Genomic DNA, 24647 nt, shown 5'->3' with positions numbered 1-24647 from the left:
ACCAGCCAGCACTCTTTACAATACTTGCTAATAACAACTTACGTGGAAGAACGGATACATAAAGTTATACAATTCATTTTTCTTTTTTTATAGATCAATGAATAGTACACTGTCCTGAAGATCAAGTGACTGCTATCACATTGCATCTCATATTTTGCTGCTGGGATGAATTACCAAATAGCAATGCACTATCAAAAGCATGAGCCGCACACCATCTTAAATTGCTCAACAGTACATCAGCTGTTTGGTCGGGTCACCTTTCAAAGGTCATTCAGAGGACATATAACATCAGAACATATTAGGCGCTGAGACTACAAAATTAAAGCCTCGTCATCTATGTAACAAACGACTTCACCCTACACCGGTGACAGTAAATATTATCATTGGTTTAGAGAGATATTTATTATTAGGAATATCAGTTATTTTCAATTTCATTCCTTTTCATTGTTCTTTATTCTCTGTTTTGGCATACTTCGATACCTTCCTACGAGTTTTTAGACAAAGAAAAAATTGTAGAGTTACATCGGCACAAACTACTGAAGTCACTGGCATCTGGACTACGCATAACAGTGCTTAGTAAACGATCAAGTTCATAGTGTAATGAAAAAAAAACAATAGATGAAGAAATATTTGTTTGGAAACTTCAAGATCAGATCAGCTCTTTTATCTTCATGACATACTGTCATGCGTACACCAACTTCACCAAAGTCATACGGCCTGTGTCTGTTTTATAATTCAGTTATTTATTACATGCACGGCACGGTAACACTATGGCAACATATATTCTTATGGAATGCGATAAAAGTGACTTTTGTTCACCACTCAATTATATGATATATAAGATTTTAGTTCAACAAAACGTACTTAGTTTTGACTTTCAGCAACGTCTCCCGAACCCCCTGGGATGGACTAACGCACATCCTGGGGATTCACGCACCCCAGTTAGGAAATCCCTACCTTAAGGGGGCTCTTTCTTATATTGGCCATTCCTCTGTGCATTTTTTGAATATTTAGCAAAGATTTAAATGTTTGCAACCATTAAATGGCCTCAATTATAGACCTACCGTGATTTTCTTGACAGATCCGGTGCTGAGCAAGGGTTTGGGATCTTCCTCCGATTGCTGCGTCTAAAAACAAGAAATAACGAAAAGAGATACATCCAGATGTGAATGAGGAGGCTTCTGAAGCCCTGACTAGTCACCCTACGCCGCCAATATTTGATTTTCATACGGTAATAGTACTTAGAGAGGGATCTCGATAAGCACAGCTGCCGACCAATAGGAAACAGCATTTTCAAATAGTGAATCTTTCTGCGTTATTTTTTCCCTACAAAACTGATAGTCTGGCAATAATATTTAGTAGGTACGTTATCGGCAGACCTCCATTTAGAACTTTACAATCCTTCTAACAAAAACTTAAAACATTGACTTGCTTCCAATAATCATAGGTTGTAGTTTCTGTAGTAAACTACTGATATAGGAGGAAACTGGTACAATGCTCATGGAACTTTAAAGCTAATTCTATACTTATATTATTTAACTCTAAACATTGGGCGCTTTGGGAAGAATTTTGTAGCCTTTGCTGCCCAATTGGAAATTCAACTTAAATAGGTATTGGGAGGGGGTGGGGGGGGGGGATAAAAACAAAGGCAACATTACAGATTCGATAACATTACAATTGCCGTTTAATTTGTCTAAGAAATTTCAAGTTCATCATTGTCAAAGCTATGTTGTCATGGCTACCGAAGAAGTTGGTTTTATAACGTTTTTGTTAATAGTACTAAGCCTGGGCCAAGTGCATTGTCAACAACCTTCTTCTCTTCATAGGTCAAGGAATCGACAAGTCCTTATCACATCTTTATAAGTAAAGTTACATCCTATTATATTACAAAGTCCTGAGACTCGAACAACATTCTCGGTTATAAATGGCCATATTAAGTTTTCAATATTTCCATTTAACATTTCGAAGTGAACGAAAACGCTCTGTGAAGTATGTGACCGCAGGCCGCACATGAGAAATTCCTGTAGTTACAGCACGTGCAAAGAACCAAACAGTTTACACGGTTAAATTCCAATGAGATTAGTCGTTCACAAATATCAATTAATCAATTTAAATGCGCTTCAAGTTCGCCATGTACTGAAAAAAAAACAACTTTAAGACATCTAGGATAAAATTATTTATTAGCCTGTTTAACAGGGTGACTCAAATTAGGTCAGGATTTGTTCATTAGTACCAGATGTTTATTTACAAGGCCATTTACCATTTATTATTACAAATCTTTCTAACTCTGGTATTATTTGGGGGAAAGCTTGTATCATGCCAGTACCAAATTGAAGCAACAAAGTATGTAATTGTTGGCAGCTCTGAATAGGGTGTTATATTTTGTAGACTAAGATTTACTCATTAAAAAACCTAGACATGATAACTTGTTTGTGGTGCCCTTTTACATTGAAAACCTAACAACAAAAATCTGTTCCCCTCAACAACACCACACACCCCTTCTCTACCCTGCTTATCCAGTTGTCTTTAGTGATCATATTTGAATGAATAATTTGTTTATCTTTAAGTTCCATCAACATCTTTAATTACTGGTTGGGTTTACTACATATCTACTCAGTTTTGGATTCCTGTTTACATATATTTAAATACAGCTATAAAACCTGTTGTGAATTGCATACACTATCTTAAAATGTTTGAAACTAAATGTAACCTATCATAGTATGTTTCGAACCTTCACAATACATTTTAACCCTTAAGGTTCACAATACATTTTAAACCTTTCATAGTACATTTTGAACCTTTCATTTTGTACATTTTGAACCTAAACCTAAACCTAAACCTGTACATTTTGAACCTAAACAGTACATTTTGAACTTTCACAGTATATACATTTTAAACCTTTCATGGTACATTTTGAACCTTTCATATACCTTCCATATACCTTATATCTTCCATACATTTTAATCATTTCATTCGTTTGAAACCTTTCATACACTTTTAACCTTTCATAATATTTCATCACATATTTTCCGCTTTATACAGTTCCAATCGTTATTTAAACAAATTTACTGGTCGTACAGAAAGAGAAAATAAAATTCTAATTTTTTTTTAATCACCGATGCTTTGGAAGAATCTTCTGGAATGCCAGGTGTGGTTGATGACACAGATGTGACCACACCTCCATCCCGTCCCTTAAACTGCCTGGTGGGCCCTTTGATTCGATCTGATGGCTGAAACGTAAACAAATATAGTTATATAGTCATCTTTAACTGTTAGAAATTAGTTTGAAATAAAATAAAACTGTTAGCAAACTGCTTATCCACTAGAGAGCCTGTGTAGGAGAATGTGTAAAAGTAAGTTGGTATGACGTTACGATCCTAGCAGGATCTTTTTCAAAGGCTAAATGACAAGTAACAGTAACAGAAGGGACAAAAACACGCACAGAATACAGACAGGTTAATGAGCATGGTGAACACAAAGAGATAGATGTAAGGGGATTAGTAGACATGGGATGGAGAGAAGAAAGAAAGAAACCAACAGGGGAAGAGGAGAGGTAGGAGATAAACAGTGGAGGGACAAAGAGAGGATTAAGGGAAGGGGGTATTAGGGGAAGGGGAAATTAGTTTGATTTCAAAATGCCACTGAAATTTTTACGTCAAATTTTATGAAGCAATTTTGAGTATAAAACAGAGCTCATAAGTATAAAGTCTACTTTCCTGATTTCAAATCCTTTAACGGTTAAAACATGGCAGGTAGAGACATAGGGGGGGGGGGGGGAGGGGGACAATTCTCATCCAGGTTTGATTAAAAGTCTCAAAAATGCACATCTTCATGAATTTAGAAGTGCCCTTTTTTAATGATAACTTAAAGGAAAAAACTTAGTATAACTCGATTCATCATAATATATTACAATAATATTGTATCATAATAATATATAACATCCGTAATAATACTGTTGCATATAATATTACATGGTACAATGATATATATTATGAAAACAATTTATAATTTTAATTCTTTTTTGTTAATGTTACAGTACAATAGTTTGTAAATATAGCTGCGTGCGCCGGTGTGTGGCTGCACCCTATGGGAAGTCCCCCAGGGGACACGTGGCTGTGGTGCACTGTGGTGCCCCAGGAGAGATTGTTTGAATTGTGCACACTTTGGTGTGTAGGTGTGACAAGTTACCAATGACCAGGGTTAAGTACAGCGCGACGAGACTTTATTGTAAGTTGCGCTATATAAGAACTGTTAATTATTATTATTAATTATTATTATTATTATAGCAGCAATTGTTATACAACTGTGTCTCTTGATTGGCTCCAAACTTATTTTAATTTTTTAGTCATCTTGATGTAGAACAGTTTCACAAGCAAAGTCTCTCAACATCAGAAAAATGACTTGAAAATTAAGGACATTTTCCTAAGCTATTAGCTACTTTACATAAACATACCATTTCACACTTATTAATTTAAACAAGCATGTAGGAAATCCCTCCCCCACCCCCCAAGGTTACAGAGTAGTAGGTCCATAAGAAAGAAAAAAAACAACATACTGGTGTTAAACACATAGCAGGCTCAGAAATGTTACTATCGTGGAATGATGGAATCTAATTGAATTCTTCTTTATATTAATTTGTTGTTTCTAAACATTGCGCAGTTCAGCTGCTCAAAGGCTCTCAATTAGTCTAAGTGAGGGCACTGTTTACAAATTATTAATGATCCAGATACATTCATGGAAGATTTATTTACTGGCAATATTATTTTTGCATTGGTTTATACTAAACCAGCTCCATATGAAACAGTCTTATTGAAATAACACCAGGATGATGACTTTGGTAAGGGAGAGAGAGGGGCAGGGCGGGGTGGGGGAAAAACGTTTAGGGTCAGCGGGACACATCACTCTGATTTAAGGGGACAGACCACAAAAAACACCTGTGAGACCTTGCCAACAGAATCAATCCTCCATACATTCTGCAGCACAAATTACAGTACTAATTTGAATGTTCTTCAACAAAATGGTACAGTTTTAACACCATGTTTCTTTCAAATTTTCAAGAAAGAATTTTTGGACAAAATGGCACTTTTTTAAAGAAATATAGGGTACAAATATGGAAAATAGCACTTTCATTAACAAAAAGGGGCCCGTATAATTTATGAATAGGAGCCCTATTGAAGTTTTAACAATACTGGGTGGATGTGGTGAGAGGTGGCACAACATCCCCCCTCTCCTCCCTTTCCCCTATTAATGATGACTGCTTCAGCCAAGAACATATTCCATCTAATAATGTCAGAAATGTTGCAAATATGGCCAAAAAATATTGGGAGATCGAAGGAGACTGTTTGAGTACGTTCGTTACTATCTGGTAATATTTCTTGAAGGGCTCCCTCTTCCTCGCACAGGTTACAGACACTCTCTTAAAGAGCTTCATCAAATGAAAATGAACATGAAGTTATCAATTCTCAACATTTCCATTGGCTTTATGTTTCACATTAGTATTAAAACCATGTTAAAAGCAATGAAACTTGAAAGAGAGAAAAAACAAAGTAAATTTTTAGTGAATAAATCGATTCTTAGCCACCTGTATACTATTGTTTAACTTCCCATGAAACCTGGCCACGGGTATAATATCCTTACTCTTCCCATGACACCTGTTTATTTTTCCTTACTCTTACCATGATACCTGCATATTTTTTCTTACTCTTCCTAAGATACATGGCCACCTGTATACTATCGACACTCTTCCCATGAAACCTGCCAACCTGTATATTATCCTTACTCTTCGCATGACACCTGGCCACCTGTATATTATCCTACTCTACCCATGATATCTGGCCACCTGTTTATTATCCTATTCTTACCATGATACATGGACACCTGAATGATATCCTTACTCTCCCAATGACACCTGTTTTATATTATCCTCTCTCCACACTTGGCCACCTGTATACTATCTTTCCTCTTCCCATGATACCTGGCCACCTGCACACTACATATTCTCTTCTCATGATATCTGGCCACATGTACACTATCTATTCTCTTCCCATGATATTCTGGGCACATGTACACTATCTATTCTCTTCCCATGATATCTGGCCACCTGTATACCATCTTTTCTCTTCCCATCATACCTGGCCACGTGTATACTATCTTTTCTCTTCCCAACACACCTGGCCACCCTGTTATCTGCCATTACTCCTCCAATTATACTCATCCAGCACAAACACTGCACAACAAGTTGAGGTTTAAAGAGAGCCTTACCCGCTTGACCTTCCCACCTCGTTTGACCAATAGGAGCTCTTCTACCATACTCTGCAAGGTCAGGCTCATCAGTATCGCTTCCTCAGTCACAACGTTAATCCACTGCAGCTTACTCTTGGATACTAAATATTCAAAGGACAGTTGTAATTGGCTGTCACTCTTATGGTCACCTGTTGGGTTGGTTTCTCCCTGTGAGGGGGTAATAAAAAATAATGAAAGTAACTAGAGGTGCAGACGATCTATGGCCCTGCTTTCACAAACTGTTTCCGTGGAGACCCATATTGTGATTTCCCTAGGCTAGTCATGACCTATCAATTTTTAAGGCCCTAAAATTACCCAAACATAAGACTCCCCTAGTGATTGATAAAACAGCCAACCAGGCCTACCCTGCACATAGCTCAATCTAGGTACAGTGAGTGTGTATAGATGTGTACCCTTGAGGCCTTAGGCTTGGCCATGCCAACAGGCCTACCCTGCACATAGCTCAATCTAGGTATAGTGAGTGTGTATAGATGTGTACCCTTGAGGCCTTAGGCTCGGCCATGCCACCAGGCCTACCCTGCACATAGCTCAATCTAGGCATAGTGAGTGTGTATAGATGTGTACCCTTAAGGCCTTAGGCTTGGCCATAACACCAGGCCTACCCTGCATATAGCTCAATCTAGGTATAGTGTGTAAAAGTGTGTACCCTTAAGGCCTTAGGCTCCGCCCCCCCCCCCACCAGGCCTACACAGTGAGATTCTCCACAGGTTATATAATAGAATGAACAGCCCTTTACCAACAGTGAAATCCTCCAGCATCGTATTCTTGTGATTCGAAAGACGCCCTCCTTGTCCTTGCCCTCTTCCTTGACCCTGAAGTAAAGTTCTTTGTTTTCTGCTGATATTGTGACTTTGGTGTCCGGCTCCGGGTAATCCACTATGCAAGGCTTGAATATGATGTGGCCGTAATACTTCATTGTCTTTGCAAATTGTAAATACTGACAAGAGGAAATAGTTTGTAAAAAGAGACAAAAAACAATAAAAAAGGGAAATTTTTTTCACAATGCAATGAGCAAACTGGGTCCACCTGAATGGCACCAGGAACAGGTGAATATAGGCATCAATTTCAAACGTTACAATGCAATGATAAAATATTCAGAAATGTTTTGTGGGACACAAACTTTTCTCTAATGGGATAAATGGAAAATAAATTAGTTACGTATGTGATCAATAAAGGTTTGTAACCCCTGAGGTGTATCCAATTATGTTTGAATATCACGTGGCTTTAATTATTAATAAATATCAAGTTACAACTAAATTAAGAATACTACAGTTTCAGGAAGCCTTTTGTGAGTGGGTAACCACATTACAAACGTATCGAGTCGATTACACGAACAAAAAACGGTAACTATAAAAGGATAGTAAATGTGCAAACGATAACACAATTTTGTCGGCAAGTTTCACGCAACTAAAACCAGTCTTATAAAGCAATGCTTGGTTTTATGCTACCATTGAGTACATAAAACTTACTTCTCGCCTGGAATTTTTGATCCTCAGAGCATCTAACCTCTTGAACTGTTCCTTGGTACCAGTCAACCAACCTTGTTGCACTTCTTGCACCGTCTGGAAGTTAACAAAAGAAAAACAGTAAAAATTAGAAGAAGAAGAAAAGACAACATATGAGGGAACTTTTAGAAAGCTGTTACAACATGGCAAGCTGACACCTTTTCCAGAACAGAGGTATATTTCTGAAACTTATAATATTCGTATAATAGCTGTAAGGCCACTCTAATGTTCCTGCAGGTAGTGGGACTATTTTTACCTGTATGTATAATAGCTGTAAGGCCACTCTACTGTTCCTGCAGGGAGTGGGACTATTTTTACCTGTATGTATAATAGCTGTAAGGCCACTCTACTGTTCCTGCAGGGAGTGGGACTATTTTTACCTGTATGTATAATAGCTGTAAGGCCACTCTATCGTTCCTGCAGGGAGTGGGACTATTTTTACCTGTATGTATAATAGCTGTAAGGCCACTCTATCGTTCCTGCAGGGAGTGGGACTATTTTCACACGTACATATAATAACTGTAAGGCCACTCTATTGTTCCTGCAGGGAGTGGGACTATTTTTACCTGTATGTATAATAGCTGTAAGGCCACTCTACTGTTCCTGCAGGGAGTGGGACTATTTTTACCTGTATGTATAATAGCTGTAAGGCCACTCTACCGTTCCTGCAGGGAGTGGGACTATTTTTACCTGTATGTATAATAGCTGTAAGGCCACTCTACCGTTCCTGCAGGGAGTGGGACTATTTTTACCTGTTTGTATAATAGCTGTAAGGCCACTCTACCGTTCCTGCAGGGAGTGGGACTATTTTTACCTGTTTGTATAATAGCTGTAAGGCCACTCTACCGTTCCTGCAGGGAGTGGGACTATTTTTACCTGTATGTATAATAGCTGTAAGGCCACTCTACTGTTCCTGCAGGGAGTGGGACTATTTTTACCTGTTTGTATAATAGCTGTAAGGCCACTCTACTGTTACTACAGGGAGTGGGACTATTTTTACCTGTTTGTATAATAGCTGTAAGGCCACTCTGCTGTTACTACAGGGAGTGGGACTATTTTTACCTGTTTGTATAATAGCTGTAAGGCCACTCTACTGTTACTACAGGGAATGGGACTATTTTTACCTGTTTGTATAATAGCTGTAAGGCCACTCTACTGTTACTACAGGGAGTGGGACTATTTTTACCTGTTTGTATAATAGCTGTAAGGCCACTCTGCTGTTACTACAGGGAGTGGGAATATTTTTACCTGTTTGTATAATAGCTGTAAGGCCACTCTACTGTTACTACAGGGAGTGGGACTATTTTTACCTGTATGTATAATAGCTGTAAGGCCACTCTACTGTTACTGCAGGGAGTGGGACTATTTTTACCTGTTTGTATAATAGCTGTAAGGCCACTTTACTGTTACTACAGGGAGTGGGATTATTTTTACCTGTATGTATAATAGCTGTAAGGCCACTCTACTGTTCCTGCAAGGAGTGGGACTATTTCTACATCTATGTATAATAGCTGTAAGGCCACTCTATTTTTCCTGCGGCGAGTGGAACTATTTTTACCTGTATGTTTTATATCCTTAAGGCCACTCTATTATTCCTGCGGGGAGTGGGACTATTTTACCTGTATGTATAATAACTGTAAGGCCACTCTACTGTTCTTGCAGGGAGTGAGACTATTTTTACCTGTATGAATAATAACTGTAAAGCCACTCTATTGCTCATTACTTCATCATCAAATATAGGATCCCAATAGCTGGAGAGAAGAAAATAAAAAAAGGAAGCAGGTTATTTCTGTTTCATTTCTAAACTTAGAAAACCCTTAGTACCACTTCCTACCTCATAAAAGGGGTCGCAAATAATAGAGACAAACATATTCTTCACTGTTAGTTGAAACCCCTTTCTTGTCCTTAATAGGCGATTGATTATAACTTTTTTTGAAGGATAAACCTTTCATTACTCCAGGAAGGGGACTACCCTAATTTCAGAGGGGTTTCAGCTTTGCGCTTTAGTAAAAAAAAACACAAAATTCTCTGGTCCTGTACGTCACACTGTACATTAATTAAGATGGGACCTAATTAAAGCAAGTGTAGAAAATCTTCATGAGTTTGTAATACAGTAGCTGCAGTAAAAAATATAAAAAACCTGAAAAAACTTCTGGAAAATAGATTTTGTATAACTTTTAGACACATTTAAGTTTCTGAAATGTCCCGTACGTCACAGTGCAAATAGCTTGGACCTGCCCTACATGATGTCAACTGCTCTTCAAAAACTTTACTGAGGCTATCATAATCCTCATTGTTAGATTTATCCTTGAAACCTCATGCATTTTATTTTCTCTGCAGCAAGAATTTCTCTTTTTGTATTTTCCTCGGTGGAAAAAACAAAGGAAAGAAAAACAAAGACATTTTCAGCTGAAGTGACATGGTGACCATTGATTCTACTGTTGCCAGATGCATAATTTACAAAAATAACACAAAATTAAAAAAAAAGTAATACATCTTTGCAGTTATGAGGATGTAAGTTTGGACTGTAAAGATACAGAAAATGTTCAGTAATTTTGCATGGCAACCAACAACTGTCACCAGAAATTTACTTTAAAACAGGTTTTTTAGTACAGTATAATACAATTTATGTTATGAATAGGTGGATGAGACAGCGTCCTATATCAGCAGTTTGATAAAAGGCATACAGTAGGCGTAGGAGGCGGGGGCTGGGGGGCTGCAGGCCCTCCAATCAAATATTTGTGTGAAAATTCATGCTGAGAATTTTTCAGGCACCTACTGAAAGAAAAATAAATTGCAATTTGGTTTTCAATGGTTAAACTTATTATTATCATTGTTATTGTTACGACTTCCCCAAAAATGGTAATATCAAGGCAAATGATTGTATATAATTGGCATGCGGTGTGATAACCGGTGCATGTCTATATCATATGTACATTAACATGTTGAACGTGCGAAAAATTGTGGTTATATTTTCGGGGATGGTCGTTGTAGCCTTCCCAAGTCAAATTGGGCTCCTACGCCTATGATAAAAGGTACAGTACTTTTGCTTGTTCCAGAAAATGTCATCGACAGGAAATTAGTCTTATCATTTAGCACGAATACCAGACTTTGCCCTGAATCTTATATGTTAAGTGGTCAAAGAATTACAACATGGATAGATGGAAGTTGGTTTTCAACAGTCAACAAAAGTATCAAAATTAACTTTGTGTCTGAGGTCACCATCCCTTTAAGGTGAGTGAGTCTCTTTGGGTAAAAACACACTTAATTATTACCATCAACGTAGTCTGTGTTGTAATCTTAATATTAACCATTACTATCTGCATATATACTATAGGCCAGCAGTATTGTGTATACACTGTATATACTAAGAGACTACTTCATAAGGAATACATATAGAAATAAATAAAAATATAAAGGTATTATGTAAAAGGAAAAGACATACCATCTTCGGAAGACAAGTTTATTCCTTCCTTCGGCACTGTTTAGGGAGATGTATGGAGATTCAAAATCCTGAAGTCTTCTGACGACTGGAAAAAGACATGAAAAGAAAACAAGAACAGTAGTTTGTCAAAAGCTTCCTAAAATTTCACCAGCAATTTTTATGAAATTATAACAGCATGGATTAATCTTAGCGACTTACAAATTTTCACAATTGCACCAACATGTCCTCCCACTACACAACAAGAACAAGAGCCCAAGGGCACTGTGGTTCCTTGCGTAGGGGTATATGACAATACACATAATATTATCATAGCAAGATTGGGCTCAAATAGTCCAAGTAATTGTGGTCCTACATGTACCCATAAAGTAACCAATACTATAGCCAACATTTTTGTGATCACAAATTGTGATCGGATTTTGATTGGAAGGCACTTTTGAGATCTGAATATGGCGTCGAAAATGTAAGAAATATAAGGTCACCTACAAGCGGGTCAACAGATTTGATAACATTGGTGACCTCAGATCACATGACTGTTCAGTTTGAAAATGTTCCACCACCCCATTCACAACTTGTCCCAAAATATCAACCATATCACTCCTTGGCATTGGGAGTTAATTGCATTAAATGTCTAAATATTAACTTTGAACTTGCATAACTTCACACACAAAGGTCATCTGGGGGTCAACCCATTGACATTTTTGATTGATGAGAACTAAATAGAGCAACAAAAACTGTACAAGTTCAAATATTTGTTCTTTGCCCATTTTCTCCCCCAAAATACTATTTTTTTAACATTAATTGACCTTTGGTGACCTTGGATCACATGTCCGTTAAGTTTGAAAATATTACCCTATACCATTTGCAACTTGTCCCAAAATGTCAACCGTGTCACACCTTGGCACTGGGAGTTATTGCACTAAATGTCTGAAAATTAACTTTGACCTCATATAACTTCACACACAAAGGTCACACAGGGTCAACCTATTGATATATGTATGATCGGAAGGTACCTTTGACATCTGAAAATAGCATCAAAACTGTAAAAATCCCCAAAACACTTAAAGGTCACCAGAGGTCAAATTGAGGTCAAGGGTCACCCAGATGCGGGTCGACAATTAGATTACATTGAAGCAACTGGGGTGACTTTAGGCACATTAGATACAACATAAATTTTGATATGATGTTGACTGTTGAACAGAAAAAAAATACTACCAGTCCAGGCTGTATATCTCGGATACTTTTAAGTTGGAAAAAATGACCCTCTAAACAGTTGAGGTACATCAGTTAAAGTGACTGGACAATACAAAGACCATTAGGTCAGTTCTTCAGGTACAATACAAAACTAAAAGATAATGTATGAGTTTTATGGCCGTTAATGACATTTTTACAATTTAATTTTACAAATGTATCAAGTTTAAAATGATGTCAACATCATCCATGGATGCTGCATTGGTATTCACACGGACATGCTTCAGTAACATTCTTAATACTGATAAAACAATGGGTTAACATTAACGGATTAACATTAATGGATTAACATGAATGTGTAAGTGGCAGCCTAGATGCTATCAGGAGTTGATCAGGTACTTACTTTCTGCATGTTTCTCTTTCGTTTCCTTCATGATGAACAAGGCAAAGAAATAGACCAGATCATCTGGAAGCCCTATTTTTGCTGCAGCAGCCTGAAAAAAAAGTTATGACAATTAACACAGGGGAAAGAAATAGTCATAAAACTGTAAATATTAAATAAAGTTAAAAATGTTAATGGCGAGATACAATACATGTAGCCCATCTCCAAAAATGCGATCATGTTACCTTAGAAACAGGGCAGTGCAGTGGAACCAGGGAGTACAGGGGAGAATATGTGCCCTACTGTACAAGTTTTCTGGTAACCTCAAATTTGCCATTTTTTTGTGACAAATTGTGCCCTTTTGCTACTGTTTTAATTACACTTTTTTTATTAAATTTCAAAAGTGCCTCTTTCGTTGGAAACTTAAAAAAATTGCAAAGATATGCGTCAATAAGTTGAGTTTGCATGGACCCACCCAGTTAACTCCTGCAGCTCTGAGTGTGTGTTTTTGGCAAAAGTCAACAAAGGATGCAATTTTGAGAACCTACCGTAGGGGTAGGTTGAACTCACTGCTCACCAGTTATATTTTCATGGGTTACATTGAATATATATATATAAGGCATTAATATAGCGCCATAACTAAAACGATATTCTATGGCGCTTTGCAACGAAAAATTCAAACATACAAATGAACAAAAACAGCAACAAGACAGAAAAAAGAAAAAAAAGGATTACTTAAAGGCCTCATTAAAGAGAACTGTCTTCAGAGCTTTTTTGAAAGAGAGAAATGTGGATTGATTAGCTACCGAAGACGGCAAGTCGTTCCACAGCCTGGCCCCTGTTACAGAAAATACACGGTCGCCAAGCTGTCTTGTGCGGGTGGCAGGAATGTTTAAAGTAGCAGAATATATACTTCTTATACGGTATGACGACACACGCTTAGTAAACATTTTACAAAAATAATTGGGGGCCTGTTTATTAATGCTATATCAGATAACATGTCACTTCTTCATGTCCAGTGTAATAAAGCATGAAGAAACATCTCAAGTTTCTTTGATTCCAAACCTTCCTTGTCTGACACCTCACATGTGTTTTACAAAAAAAGGCAAATATTAGAAACTTCTGGGAGACAGCCAAGATGAAATTCAGATGCCATTCACCGACTTAATTAAAACACAGCCTGATAACACTTCAATCATGCATCACCCAGCTGGGTTTGTTCATTCCTCATTTTATCCGTTTCTCGGTGTCATATTTCAACAATTTCATAAGTCGTTAGTGAAAAATTTTGGATTGAGATTTTGTGTCTTATGACTGATATGAATGATATCTAGCAAGTTTTGCCTTAAAAGTTTCTTCAATGTATTATATTTACTTAAGATATCATAATTAATCTTCTTGCTGATTTATTCATTGAAATGTGATATCTTTTGAAAGTTTGCTTTATAGCTGTCGACGTTTCCGGATACGTAAAATCTCATCAATTTGCAACCGTGTTTGCGAAAGTATTGTTGTTGCCCCTGGGGACAAACAATTTTGAAATATTATCAGAGGCATAGGGAGGCTATCAAAAGGTGACTGGGGAGAAAACCGGTAGGGCTTGGGGTCTTCACAAGTGTTTTGAGTTTTGCAGACTATGTTCTGGTGGGACATTGAAAATTTGTGAATGTTTTATGCCCAAGTTTTTTTTGTTTTGTTACCTGTACAAATTCCTTTTGGTCAAAATTTCAAGGAAAACACAAATTGAAAAGTTACTGTAGATTCCCCTATTAGGTTGTATTATTTTTCACTTTTGCTATTCAAATTTGGGATGAAGCTGATGGTTTTAACATTACCCTAGCTGGAGTGCTTCTCTCATTCAAAAGAAAAGGTGGGAGAAAAATACTTCTGCCCCTCCCCCCTTTATTTCCAAATTGGAAGGCACTATGGTTATGGAGAGAAGAAACAGAAAGTTTTGTTGTTCTGTTCAGGTTTGTTAGAAAATCAACACCATCTAAAAGACTATTAACAGGGATGAGACTGGGGGAAAAAAAATCACAGAATTTTGCAAAAATTGCGGTATAGGCTCCAGTTTGCCTATGCTACAGTGTGTTAGGATAATAATTTGTGTCCCGAGGTAGAAAAGAAACCACGGATATTCCGCGAATTCGCAGAAAAAGCTCATGCCTGATTATTAAGTACTCTAACCTCGGTCTAACCTAGAAATAAAATCCAGATCTGATTACTTTCACTGTACCTCTGTAACGTCATCCGTTTGGTCTGTAGATTTGATATCGATGGTAACTTTATTCCCATTCATCAGATAAACATTGAGTGATTCATCTCGCGGTTCTTCTCGCCTCGTTTCCTTCTGCGCACTTAAGAGGAACCCCTTGAATAGGTCGCCGTTGACGATACGGCCATCCTGACTGACTGCACATGAAAAGTTACATACATGGAAAGAACTCTTTTAAACATGAAATCGAGACATTAACCCTAGAAATCTTACACTTGTTCATTGTTCGCTGCAATATATGAGCAAGACAAAACGCCAAAAATCATTGAAAACGAAAACCCAATCAAGAATTATAGGTTGGAGATGGCCGCAGTCCACGACGGCTTCCCAGATGGCTCCACAGTGGGCTCCAACAGGGACATAGCCCAGATGATCAGAGGCATGGCCAACAGACGGCCATCAGTCAGACGACTGGCACCCTCATGGAGGTTGGCGGCAGTATTACAAGCTTTGTCGAGACCACCATACGAACCAATGTCTTCGGCCTCATTGGTGGCTCTCACCAAGTGACACTGTTCCTCATTGCAGTGGCGTCAGCGAGGAGGAGAAGTTGTCTACACCTCCTCATCAGGTTCGAGAACCATGCCGTGAGAAAGGTATTGGATCAAACTTTCCTACCGCGAGACATCTTTATCCCTGAGATCAAGACACTGTCCTTCCTTCACCGAGGACAAGCTGTGGTGCCCAGTTAGGGCACTCAAATGGTACCCCAAATGGACAGAAGTAATGAGAGGAACTACGACATCTCTGTTCATCCTACCCCACGCACTGTTCTCAGGAGAATGTAAAGGACACCCTGTCCAGGTGGCTCAAGTAATCCGACCGTTCGCCACTGGCACGACAAGACAACAAATGCAGCAGTCTGGTGAACACCTACGACCTTTGTGGCATGATGCTTTATTTCCTCTTCTCATATTTTCCTTTTCAGTTTTCAATGTTATTAAGGGCCTTGGGAAGGTTAAGTAGCTATAGTCAACCAAGTATACTGTTTTACTATAAATGAAGTTTAAATAAACATCTACATAACAGACCTGGCATACAGTACTTCCTTACTTGCTGTACATTGTACAGTATACATACATTTAAATTGAAACAGTACAACTAACAGTAGTAAAGTGTAACAACAGTCTAAGTTGTTTTAAAAGCTACACTCCCTGATGACGATGCTGTTAGTCTACAAACTGCAGAAGTTTGGCGCAATCTGAGCAATCTATCCTGTTTGAGTGACTGAAATTATACTGTATATTAGACTCTTAGAGTGTCAGAGTTGTAATGTTAATACAACATCTTCAATCCGGTTCTATTTCTTAGATTAGATGAAGTTAATCCACTGCACTATACAGTACAATTGAAACAGTTATTGCAAAATTCAATACTTCTCTTCTACCAAAACTGATCGTTAAAGCATTGGTAACTTCATCCCAGCCAGTTAAAATCCCTAAATATGCAAACCTAAAGGCAACTTAGGTAACACCTGCAGCACCCAATCCCCCGCACCTCAACTAGGTACTACAGTATACAAATGGAATGTTCTTGCTTTGTGTAGGATAGTGTGTATATACTGTATGCATGTATGTACAGTAGGAAGTGTGTTAAACTTTTTATAGGATATCAACTTACAGTAAAGTCTGTGATAATACAGTAAGATATATGATATGAAACTTATGAATCGTTAACCATTAAGTGTTTCATGATTACTCTAGCATGAAACACTTTTATCCAAAGGTTTTGTCAACATATAATCTGAGGCTATGCCAGTAGTTGTTTCTCCATTTTGAGTTGTTCCTGTTGCATCTGACCAACTGGATTAGTAGTCTTACTATTAAATTAGTCCAGCCATTTTTATTGATCAGCCACAGATGTTCACAGGATCATTTCTCAGATTGAACTGAAAGTCCTAAACTAATACAACCTAGATGGATAACCTGTTGTTTCACGGTCTACAAAATTAAGTTTGCAACTTATGTAACCATTTAAGTTCTCAAAATTGTTCACTTCATTATAATATCCTCGAAACAACTGCATATATATCTTGGCTGGCTAGCACAACGGGAGACTTTAGCTTGGAGACACAGCCAGCCGGGTGAACTCACCTGCTTGAATGTATTTTTCTAATCTTTCTCTCCTCTCCTTCTTCTGTACTGATGTGAGAGGGAGGAGTTTCTTGGGAGGGAACCGGTCGTGGCCATAAAATGAATTCCCACTCTCCTTCTTGAGCTGTTCGTGGAAGTCGTGGAACTGCGAATATCGCACCGAGCAGTGAAAGACACCGTTGACATGAAGGTTGTAACTCTGTCAAAAGGAAAGGACATCAGAGGAGGAGCATGAAGAGATCAGTTTTCTTTTTTCATGGCTACGTACAGTACAACACTTCAGTGAAAGGTTTATGTATGTATACATGTATTTTTAGATCCTTCTGCAAGTAGCAACTTGCGAAGAAGCCATCATTGGCTTATCAAAGCCGCAAGCTGACCGAAGTCAGTCTCTTAGATTCATATTTAACGTCCATGATTATGAATTTTCAATTGTCAACAACTCTGTAACTGGACGACATACATTAATCTTGGAGTGACTCGAACTCGGGACCTTATGATTGAAAGGCACCGGCATTAACCACCCAGCTAACACTATATATTTATATTCACATAATATATAAACAGAAATATATCATGTGAAAAATGGTCTTTTATTTAAAAATTCTTTGTATTTAAGTAAATTCTAGTTACCACTTTAGACATAATGCGATATATATATACAATATACTTGATGAAGTAACAAAGTGCAAGTGTAAAATTTCCCTTGATGTACAAATAGGATGAAGAGATCTGTTTAGGTTTCTTCAAATTGTGTTTTGTTTTTGTGTTTATTTATGTTTCTTTTTCGGAGTAGGATTTTACTTCGGTAAATAAGACAAATTGTTACAACTTTTCAGCCACACACTGTAGAGTGTAAGAAACATCATTCCTTGCAAAAAAGTGTCAAATAATCAAAATACAGTCTCACATAATTACCAGAGTGCTGTGGAAAGAACGAGACTTACCAGTTAGTAATATGTCATTGCGGTGTTGGAACAGAATTATACAAGAGCATCAATGATGCAGTATCTCAATACTGGAAGTTCTAATTTCGATTCCTAGTTTCATATCTTTGCTCTGTCTCTACAATTATCAATATCAATATATATAATATTTTTGGTCATATAGTTTGACGTCAATGACAACAGTCAAATAAGAAGAGGCGAACAACTCGACCATATTCTTGATGCCCACCTTGAGAAAGCTAGGCCTATCGACCTACTGTACGTTACTGTAGACTGTAGTGGTGACTACCATCAAAACTGTGTACACTTCCAAGTATCAAAACAACCCACGTTTTTCCTTCTCAATAATTTTGACATGAAGATTTCGTGGATTTATGACTTGGAAAAAATAATGTACAAGTAGATTACAATTTTTTAATTGACAGTGATGGGTGGCCTCCTCCTCCCCTTATAGCCACTCCAGTTCCTCTCCATTTTAGTATTTTCTTTTAATTCTTTGAATATTTGATGTCAAACATCACAGGTTCAAAAGAAAGCTAAACATACTTCTTATAACCTTATAGTTATACATCTTATATCCTTATAAATAAAATAGGGATGCACCGGATATCCGGTCCGGCCGGACTATCCGGCCGGATAGTGAGAAATTATCCGGTTCCGGCCGGATAATTTTCAAAATCCGGCCAGATCTTTTTCAAAATCTGGTCTGAATCATCCCTTAAAAAGGTGTTGGTATTAACTTAAATCAATGTAAACTATTTCCAAAAATTAATAAAAACATTCAAAGTAAGGAAACATTAGGTTTAACATGTTTAATTTAATTTTCTCAATGGTCTGACCCACTGTTTCTAAAGATCAACCAAAACAATACAACTACTGTAATTATATGAAGCTATATACAACAAATAAAGTTTGCAGTGAAATCATTTCTTGCAGCCTTCATCAGTATAATATTGTAGTTATTTTATTAAAGAATGTAGATTACACCACTTCAAGTCATATTTAATCTCATAAATGGGGTCTTAATTTCACCTTCTTTGTAATATGCATATACCTCACCTAAGATTTGCTCCTTGTTTCATACTTCTACTTCTTATTAATGATTTCTTTTGTGTAATGAAAAAATCCGGTTCCGGCCGGATTTTATCCGGCCGGATTTCACGTACTATCCGGCAAAATCAGGTTCCGGCCGGATCCAAAAATTTGGATCGGGTGCATCCCTAAAATAAAACATAACCTTATCCAATTTTTATAGTCTTATAAAAGTTGTGATGCTATGGCTGGCTCCTCTTTTATACATACTCCAGTGAAAATAAAATGTTATAGATTATAATTTTTGTTCTTAATTCCTTTTTTTTTGGGGGGGGGTGTTAAAGATATATACCAAACAAGCTGTTAATTCATAATGATGCTTCGTTCTAGATATGCACAATATACACTCTATTCCAAATTAACAGTTGTTGTATTATCCCATTCACATTATGTTAAATTTATGGAGTCACAGTTAAAATATAAGTTGGAAACTTAAGTTAAAATGAAAACACACTGTAAGGCAATCGAACAAACTTACTGTACCCTGGCCCAAAACTGCCTGAACACCACCAGTACAATGCTAATGTGGCCAATACTAAATGAAGGCCTAATATAGGATGCACTACTGTAGGCCTAGCCTAAACTTGTAAACACAACAATGTGTATACGTAATTATACAAAAATACCTGATGGGCAATCAAACAAACTTATCATGACTCTTGCTCTGAAAAACTACCTGAACAACAGTACAATCCTTAAATTGATATTACTAAAACCATGGAGCTATAAACTGACGAAGTCCTAATATAAATTAAATGCAGTACGACAATGTGTATGAAATTAGTGTGCAATAAATTTTGAAAATTGGTCGCGAGGGTGGCCATTTTTGTATATCCAACATGTAGCTGCCATGAGTCCTAACCAATCTGCTACAAACCGGAATTGGAGGCGGGGCTTGAGTCATTGCCAATCTGGTACAAACCAGACTTGGAGGCGGGGCTTGAATCATTGCCAATCTGCTACAAACCAGACTTGGAGGCGGGCTTAATTATCAAAAACAAGGAAACAAACAAGTTTTGGAGCGTGTGCAAAAAAGCCTTGGTTCAACGGTTTTTCAGAGGGATTTGGCCAAATTTGGACATAAATCAGTAAAAAAGTCATGGAATGAGATACAATTCTGGAATAAAAAATAGTAACTTTTGTTGGCCTATATGATATATGCTTGCTCTGGAAATTTCAGAGAAAAATAACTTTGTATGAAGACGCTGAAAAATTTTTAAGAGAAGAGAGAGTCCCACTTACTGTTACAATATCTCTATACATGTAATGTATTGAGATAATAATATGGGAGCATGTTGTAGTTCAACTACTGTAGAGCTCTTAAAAGTTACCAAATTTAATGTATGTGTGGAACACCATCATATAAGCATATTTTGAAACTTTCGGTTGCATTGCTTCACAATTGGGCGATTTTAAAACACTTTGGAATTCTGCAATTTTTCGCCACCGTGGCATTTTCTTGATTTTTGAAGTCTCATTTCTCACCAAGTAAACATCCTACTACCTTTCTATTACAGACGCCTATAGACTCTATCCCATAAAATGGAAAATGAAACCATTAGGCTATAAAAGCATTCTCTTGTGGAGTTAGGTCAACACAAAAGTGTCAAAATATTCAATTTTGGTATTTTACGCTAAAAAATGTACTATTATTAGTGATATATTGCTCCTAAACTCTTGCTTCAAGGTTCTTTCAGAGGTTACATTTCTAGTCCAAAAGATACAAAATAATGATTACACTGCTTTCTGGTAATACATTTGCAAGTTGTGCAGCTTTTAATTTGCTATTTCATGCCGAGATTCAGCTTGAGGAAGGGGTTTTGATGGCAAGTTTTTACCAACATACAGTAACCATGTATCATAGCTGTGAGTTTTTTTTTCACTTTAATCATACCAATAAAGCACTTACAACTTACCAAATTTCAGGGTTCTAGCTTTTCTCAACATTAATTGATGAGGTTGTACAGTGGCTCTGCTGTGTACACAACAGTGGTCGCCTTTGACAGCCAATAACTCAAAACGTGTCATTTTGAAAAAAAATATTTACAATCTGAAGAGATAAACGTAGTACCACCTTGCTTGCACAAACAATTTCAGGAGGGTATTTTGCCTTATATTTAAATGAAAAAAATCCTCAAAGTCTGGGTTTTAACAAAAAGAATTTTTTTGTGTGTGTTGCTGTTCCACATGTTTTTGAGCCTGAGTATTGTACTGTACTTCAAGGTCATTCAATTCAATGCTGTGCATATTTCAATATCATATTTACACATAATATTTGAAATATACTGTCAGCTTCTGGTTTAATTCACCAGTTTAAATTAAAGACTTTACAATAAAATGAATGTCAATCAGTACATACATGTGTACATGTGTACAGTATTCAAGGTAGTGAAGTATGGCTTACAACTTACACTATGGGTGGCTTCCAATTCAACAATTTCACTCAAATTTGCGATCTTTTCAATTTGAGAAACCTAATTTACTATGATCCAGCTGGGTATCAAACCCGGAACCAGCACTGATTGCTAAAAATTGCTATTGCTTAAAATGCCACCGCCTTTATCCACTCAGCCACAGTGTGATTCTGCCATTTTTGAAGCAATGTAACTGAAATTTTCAGATATGCATATATCATGGTGCAATAATCATGCAATGAGGGTGGTCATTTTTGGAGAGGGTCCAGCAACAGCCATCCGAGATTTGACATTGAATGAGTGAAAAATGGTCTTATGAAAAACTTCTTGGTTTTAGAAGTGAATTCTGCAGTTATCATTGACATGTTGTAATTCGATATTTATAAACAGTGCATGAATAATTAAAGGATGGAGGCAGGGAGTTGTACTTGTATACCTTAGATCTAGCTAAGATAAATTATTCCATTTGCCAAGGTCGAGAGGATAAAGGTGGTGGCATTAGATAGTTAGATTGTGAAACCCAGTATCTGGGAGGTAGTGGCTTTGATCCCTGGCCGGTCAAATAAGGTTGGTTGTAAAATAATCAAACTTCACCAGTCAATGTCATGTACTTCTCCTTGTGAAGCCTCCACGTATTTTGTTCTAAAAGAAAACAAAAAATTGCTACACATATATGTGTGTGTATGTGTATGTTAATGCATATGTGTGAGATACATGTTTACACCTTTTTGTGTATTTGCATTAGTGGTGACGTGTATGTACATTTATGAATGTCAAGGAAGTCAGAATAGGCATGTATTTAGGTTTCAATTGTTCCACAATCTTTTTTTCAATTTTTCAATTCTTCTCTTGAACCATCTGTTCTTTGTTCTTTCTCTGTTGTGGTCATTTGCTGATCCTTGTTATTTATTATTTTTGGGGGAGGGGGAGTGACCAGATTATGCTAATTCTGGTTCCTCTACCAATCACTTCATCTTTTGTTAATCCTACATTGGTGTCAGTCTGAGCAAAGATTCATGTCTTATCTATGCACGTTCACAAAATAGTTATGAAACATCAATTTTGTGTGTGTTGTGAATTGGTAGAAATGAACTTCAAACTTGAAATATATACTACCTTTTCAGGTGGATTAGATATATGTCTACCAATGCTGACATATCAGTGTTATTTTATTCTTTGATTTCATGTATAGAATTGTTTTGATTTAAAATGACAATCCTTCATCTGCTTAGTACCAGTCAGTGGCATTGATTTTTAGTAAAAACATTAAGTACTTTATTTAATATGAAAAAGACAACAAAATTTAGGTGCACTGCTGTTCAAGGACGTACAAGCCTGTACAAGAACGTACAAGCCTGTACAAGGACATACAAGGATGTACAATCAAGCTGCCTAAGGATGTCACACATTGACGGAAAAGTCATCCACAGTCCTTACAAGACATGAAAGCTGATGTTTCCTGATAAAGAGGTTTGGAGAACATTCCTCTTCACTTGATGCATGACTTCACTTTCACTTGCACTGAACTTGGCACTGTTTGGTAGTGCTATGCACAAAAACAAGACCAGTTGACCACTGTTAGGCATAGACACAACAAACTCGAGAAGCTTGAGGAATATAATTTGATGACACGCTCTGCAAAGTAAAGTAGGCCAACCACGTTCGATTTAACATGCTGAGTTCCTGTTTTGATAACTTGGCTTGTCTTTGTGAATTCAGTGAGCCTATATACGTCCTTTATATCAGAAAATTTAGTCTGTATCAATGTGCACATTTACTTTTAAGGTGTGATTTTCATTGAGTTACACAATTTCCTGTCCAAAGCAACCCCCTACCATAGTATATGCTCACTATCCCGAACAAAGATTGCTTCAGGATTCCCACACTAGTAACCACATGGATGCTTTTATTGCACTCCCAAATATTCCATTCCAAATACTTCCACTTAACTTAAAGAACGCAGCTCTGGCCAGAAAGATTTGTGATCTTTGAGACTGCTCATCAATAATTACAACTCATAAATATGTACAGTGACCCTAGCTAATACCAATTTAAAGTTTTCCTAATTAATATTTAAGTGCCTAGCCACAGGCTAACTTCTAAAGCAGCTAACGGTATATATCTGGACTGAATCACTATATAGCAGACTTCACATGCCCATACAGGTTGGTATAGGTATAGGAAGGTAGTCAGTAATTCTGTGATGCTAAAAGTGCTTTCTCTCTATTTGTTGTTTTTTTGTATGTACAGTAGAGGGACCACAGTGGAAATAAGTCTGCTGGAAAGACTTTTTCTGTGTTATCCCTACAACATGTGTCTATATTGTCTTTTACATTTTGGTGTGAAATAAATCAAATCAAACCAATTTTTTTTAGAATACAACAATGATGATATCTCAGTGTGTGGTTTACAGTAGGCCTAGTTGCTGTCTCCTTCATTTAGCCTATATGACTCTATGCATGACTTGATCAGATCTGACCAGAATGACATTCATACTCTTGACAGTTTTGAGCCAAAACGATTGAAGCGAGAAAAACTTCTGTAACATCTTCTAATCCGTTCAAATTTATGTTACATTGAATATTTACACTTGTACCTTTCCATGGATGTATGGCGCTGTACTTGGCGCATTGTATTATTTTCTTTTTGGACTCAGTAAAACTTGATCAAACCTAGTAATTTTGGACAAGGAATTTTTTGCTCTTTTGGCAAAAATTCCTAAGCGCTCACGTGACTGCAGGTCACCCTGTGACGTACATTTGCTGAGTTGGTTGAGGAAAATTTCGATCAAGCTATTCACTTCAGCACTAACATTACACCGATGCGACACTTGTCATACTGTTAAAATCAAAATACCAACGAATTGTGTAGAAGGAGGTTGCCAAAACACTCTTGAAAATCAAAATTTAAGTTTCTTTTCGTTTCCCAGTTATCAAACCAACGATAAACTTCGCAGGTTTTGGATTAATGTTGTAAGTAGCTCCCGCAAGAATTTCTCGCTCC

At 37.1% G+C, this 24647-nt stretch overlaps 2 protein-coding genes and 1 long non-coding RNA gene across 4 annotated transcripts in view; all 3 read right to left on the bottom strand.

The window, feature by feature from the left end:
• The window catches only part of LOC139984949 (monocarboxylate transporter 12-like), a 256740-nt gene that overhangs the window by 121454 nt on the left and 110639 nt on the right, over nucleotides 1-24647 (bottom strand). The gene's annotated exons all lie outside the window — the stretch shown is intronic.
• LOC139984953 (uncharacterized) overlaps nucleotides 1-24647 on the bottom strand; it is a 104540-nt gene that overhangs the window by 17118 nt on the left and 62775 nt on the right. The gene's annotated exons all lie outside the window — the stretch shown is intronic.
• LOC139984948 (sorting nexin-17-like) overlaps nucleotides 1-24647 on the bottom strand; it is a 39044-nt gene that overhangs the window by 12100 nt on the left and 2297 nt on the right. For both annotated transcript variants that reach the window (XM_071999101.1, XM_071999102.1), the window contains exons 2-11: nucleotides 17192-17390; nucleotides 15060-15235; nucleotides 12845-12935; nucleotides 11254-11338; nucleotides 9490-9559; nucleotides 7773-7865; nucleotides 7040-7240; nucleotides 6262-6450; nucleotides 3117-3230; nucleotides 1065-1127 (exon numbers count right to left, since the gene is read on the bottom strand). In XM_071999101.1, coding sequence (XP_071855202.1) covers nucleotides 1065-1127; nucleotides 3117-3230; nucleotides 6262-6450; nucleotides 7040-7240; nucleotides 7773-7865; nucleotides 9490-9559; nucleotides 11254-11338; nucleotides 12845-12935; nucleotides 15060-15235; nucleotides 17192-17390 — 1281 coding nt within the window. The remainder of the gene's footprint in view (nucleotides 1-1064; nucleotides 1128-3116; nucleotides 3231-6261; nucleotides 6451-7039; nucleotides 7241-7772; nucleotides 7866-9489; nucleotides 9560-11253; nucleotides 11339-12844; nucleotides 12936-15059; nucleotides 15236-17191; nucleotides 17391-24647) is intronic.

The sequence above is a fragment of the Apostichopus japonicus genome, chromosome 17 (genome assembly GCF_037975245.1).
Source record: "Apostichopus japonicus isolate 1M-3 chromosome 17, ASM3797524v1, whole genome shotgun sequence".
In the NCBI taxonomy this organism is placed as follows: Eukaryota; Metazoa; Echinodermata; class Holothuroidea; order Aspidochirotida; family Stichopodidae; genus Apostichopus; species Apostichopus japonicus.
Note: the sequence above shows the minus strand (reverse complement) of the source record. Positions and strands in the feature narration are given on the sequence as shown.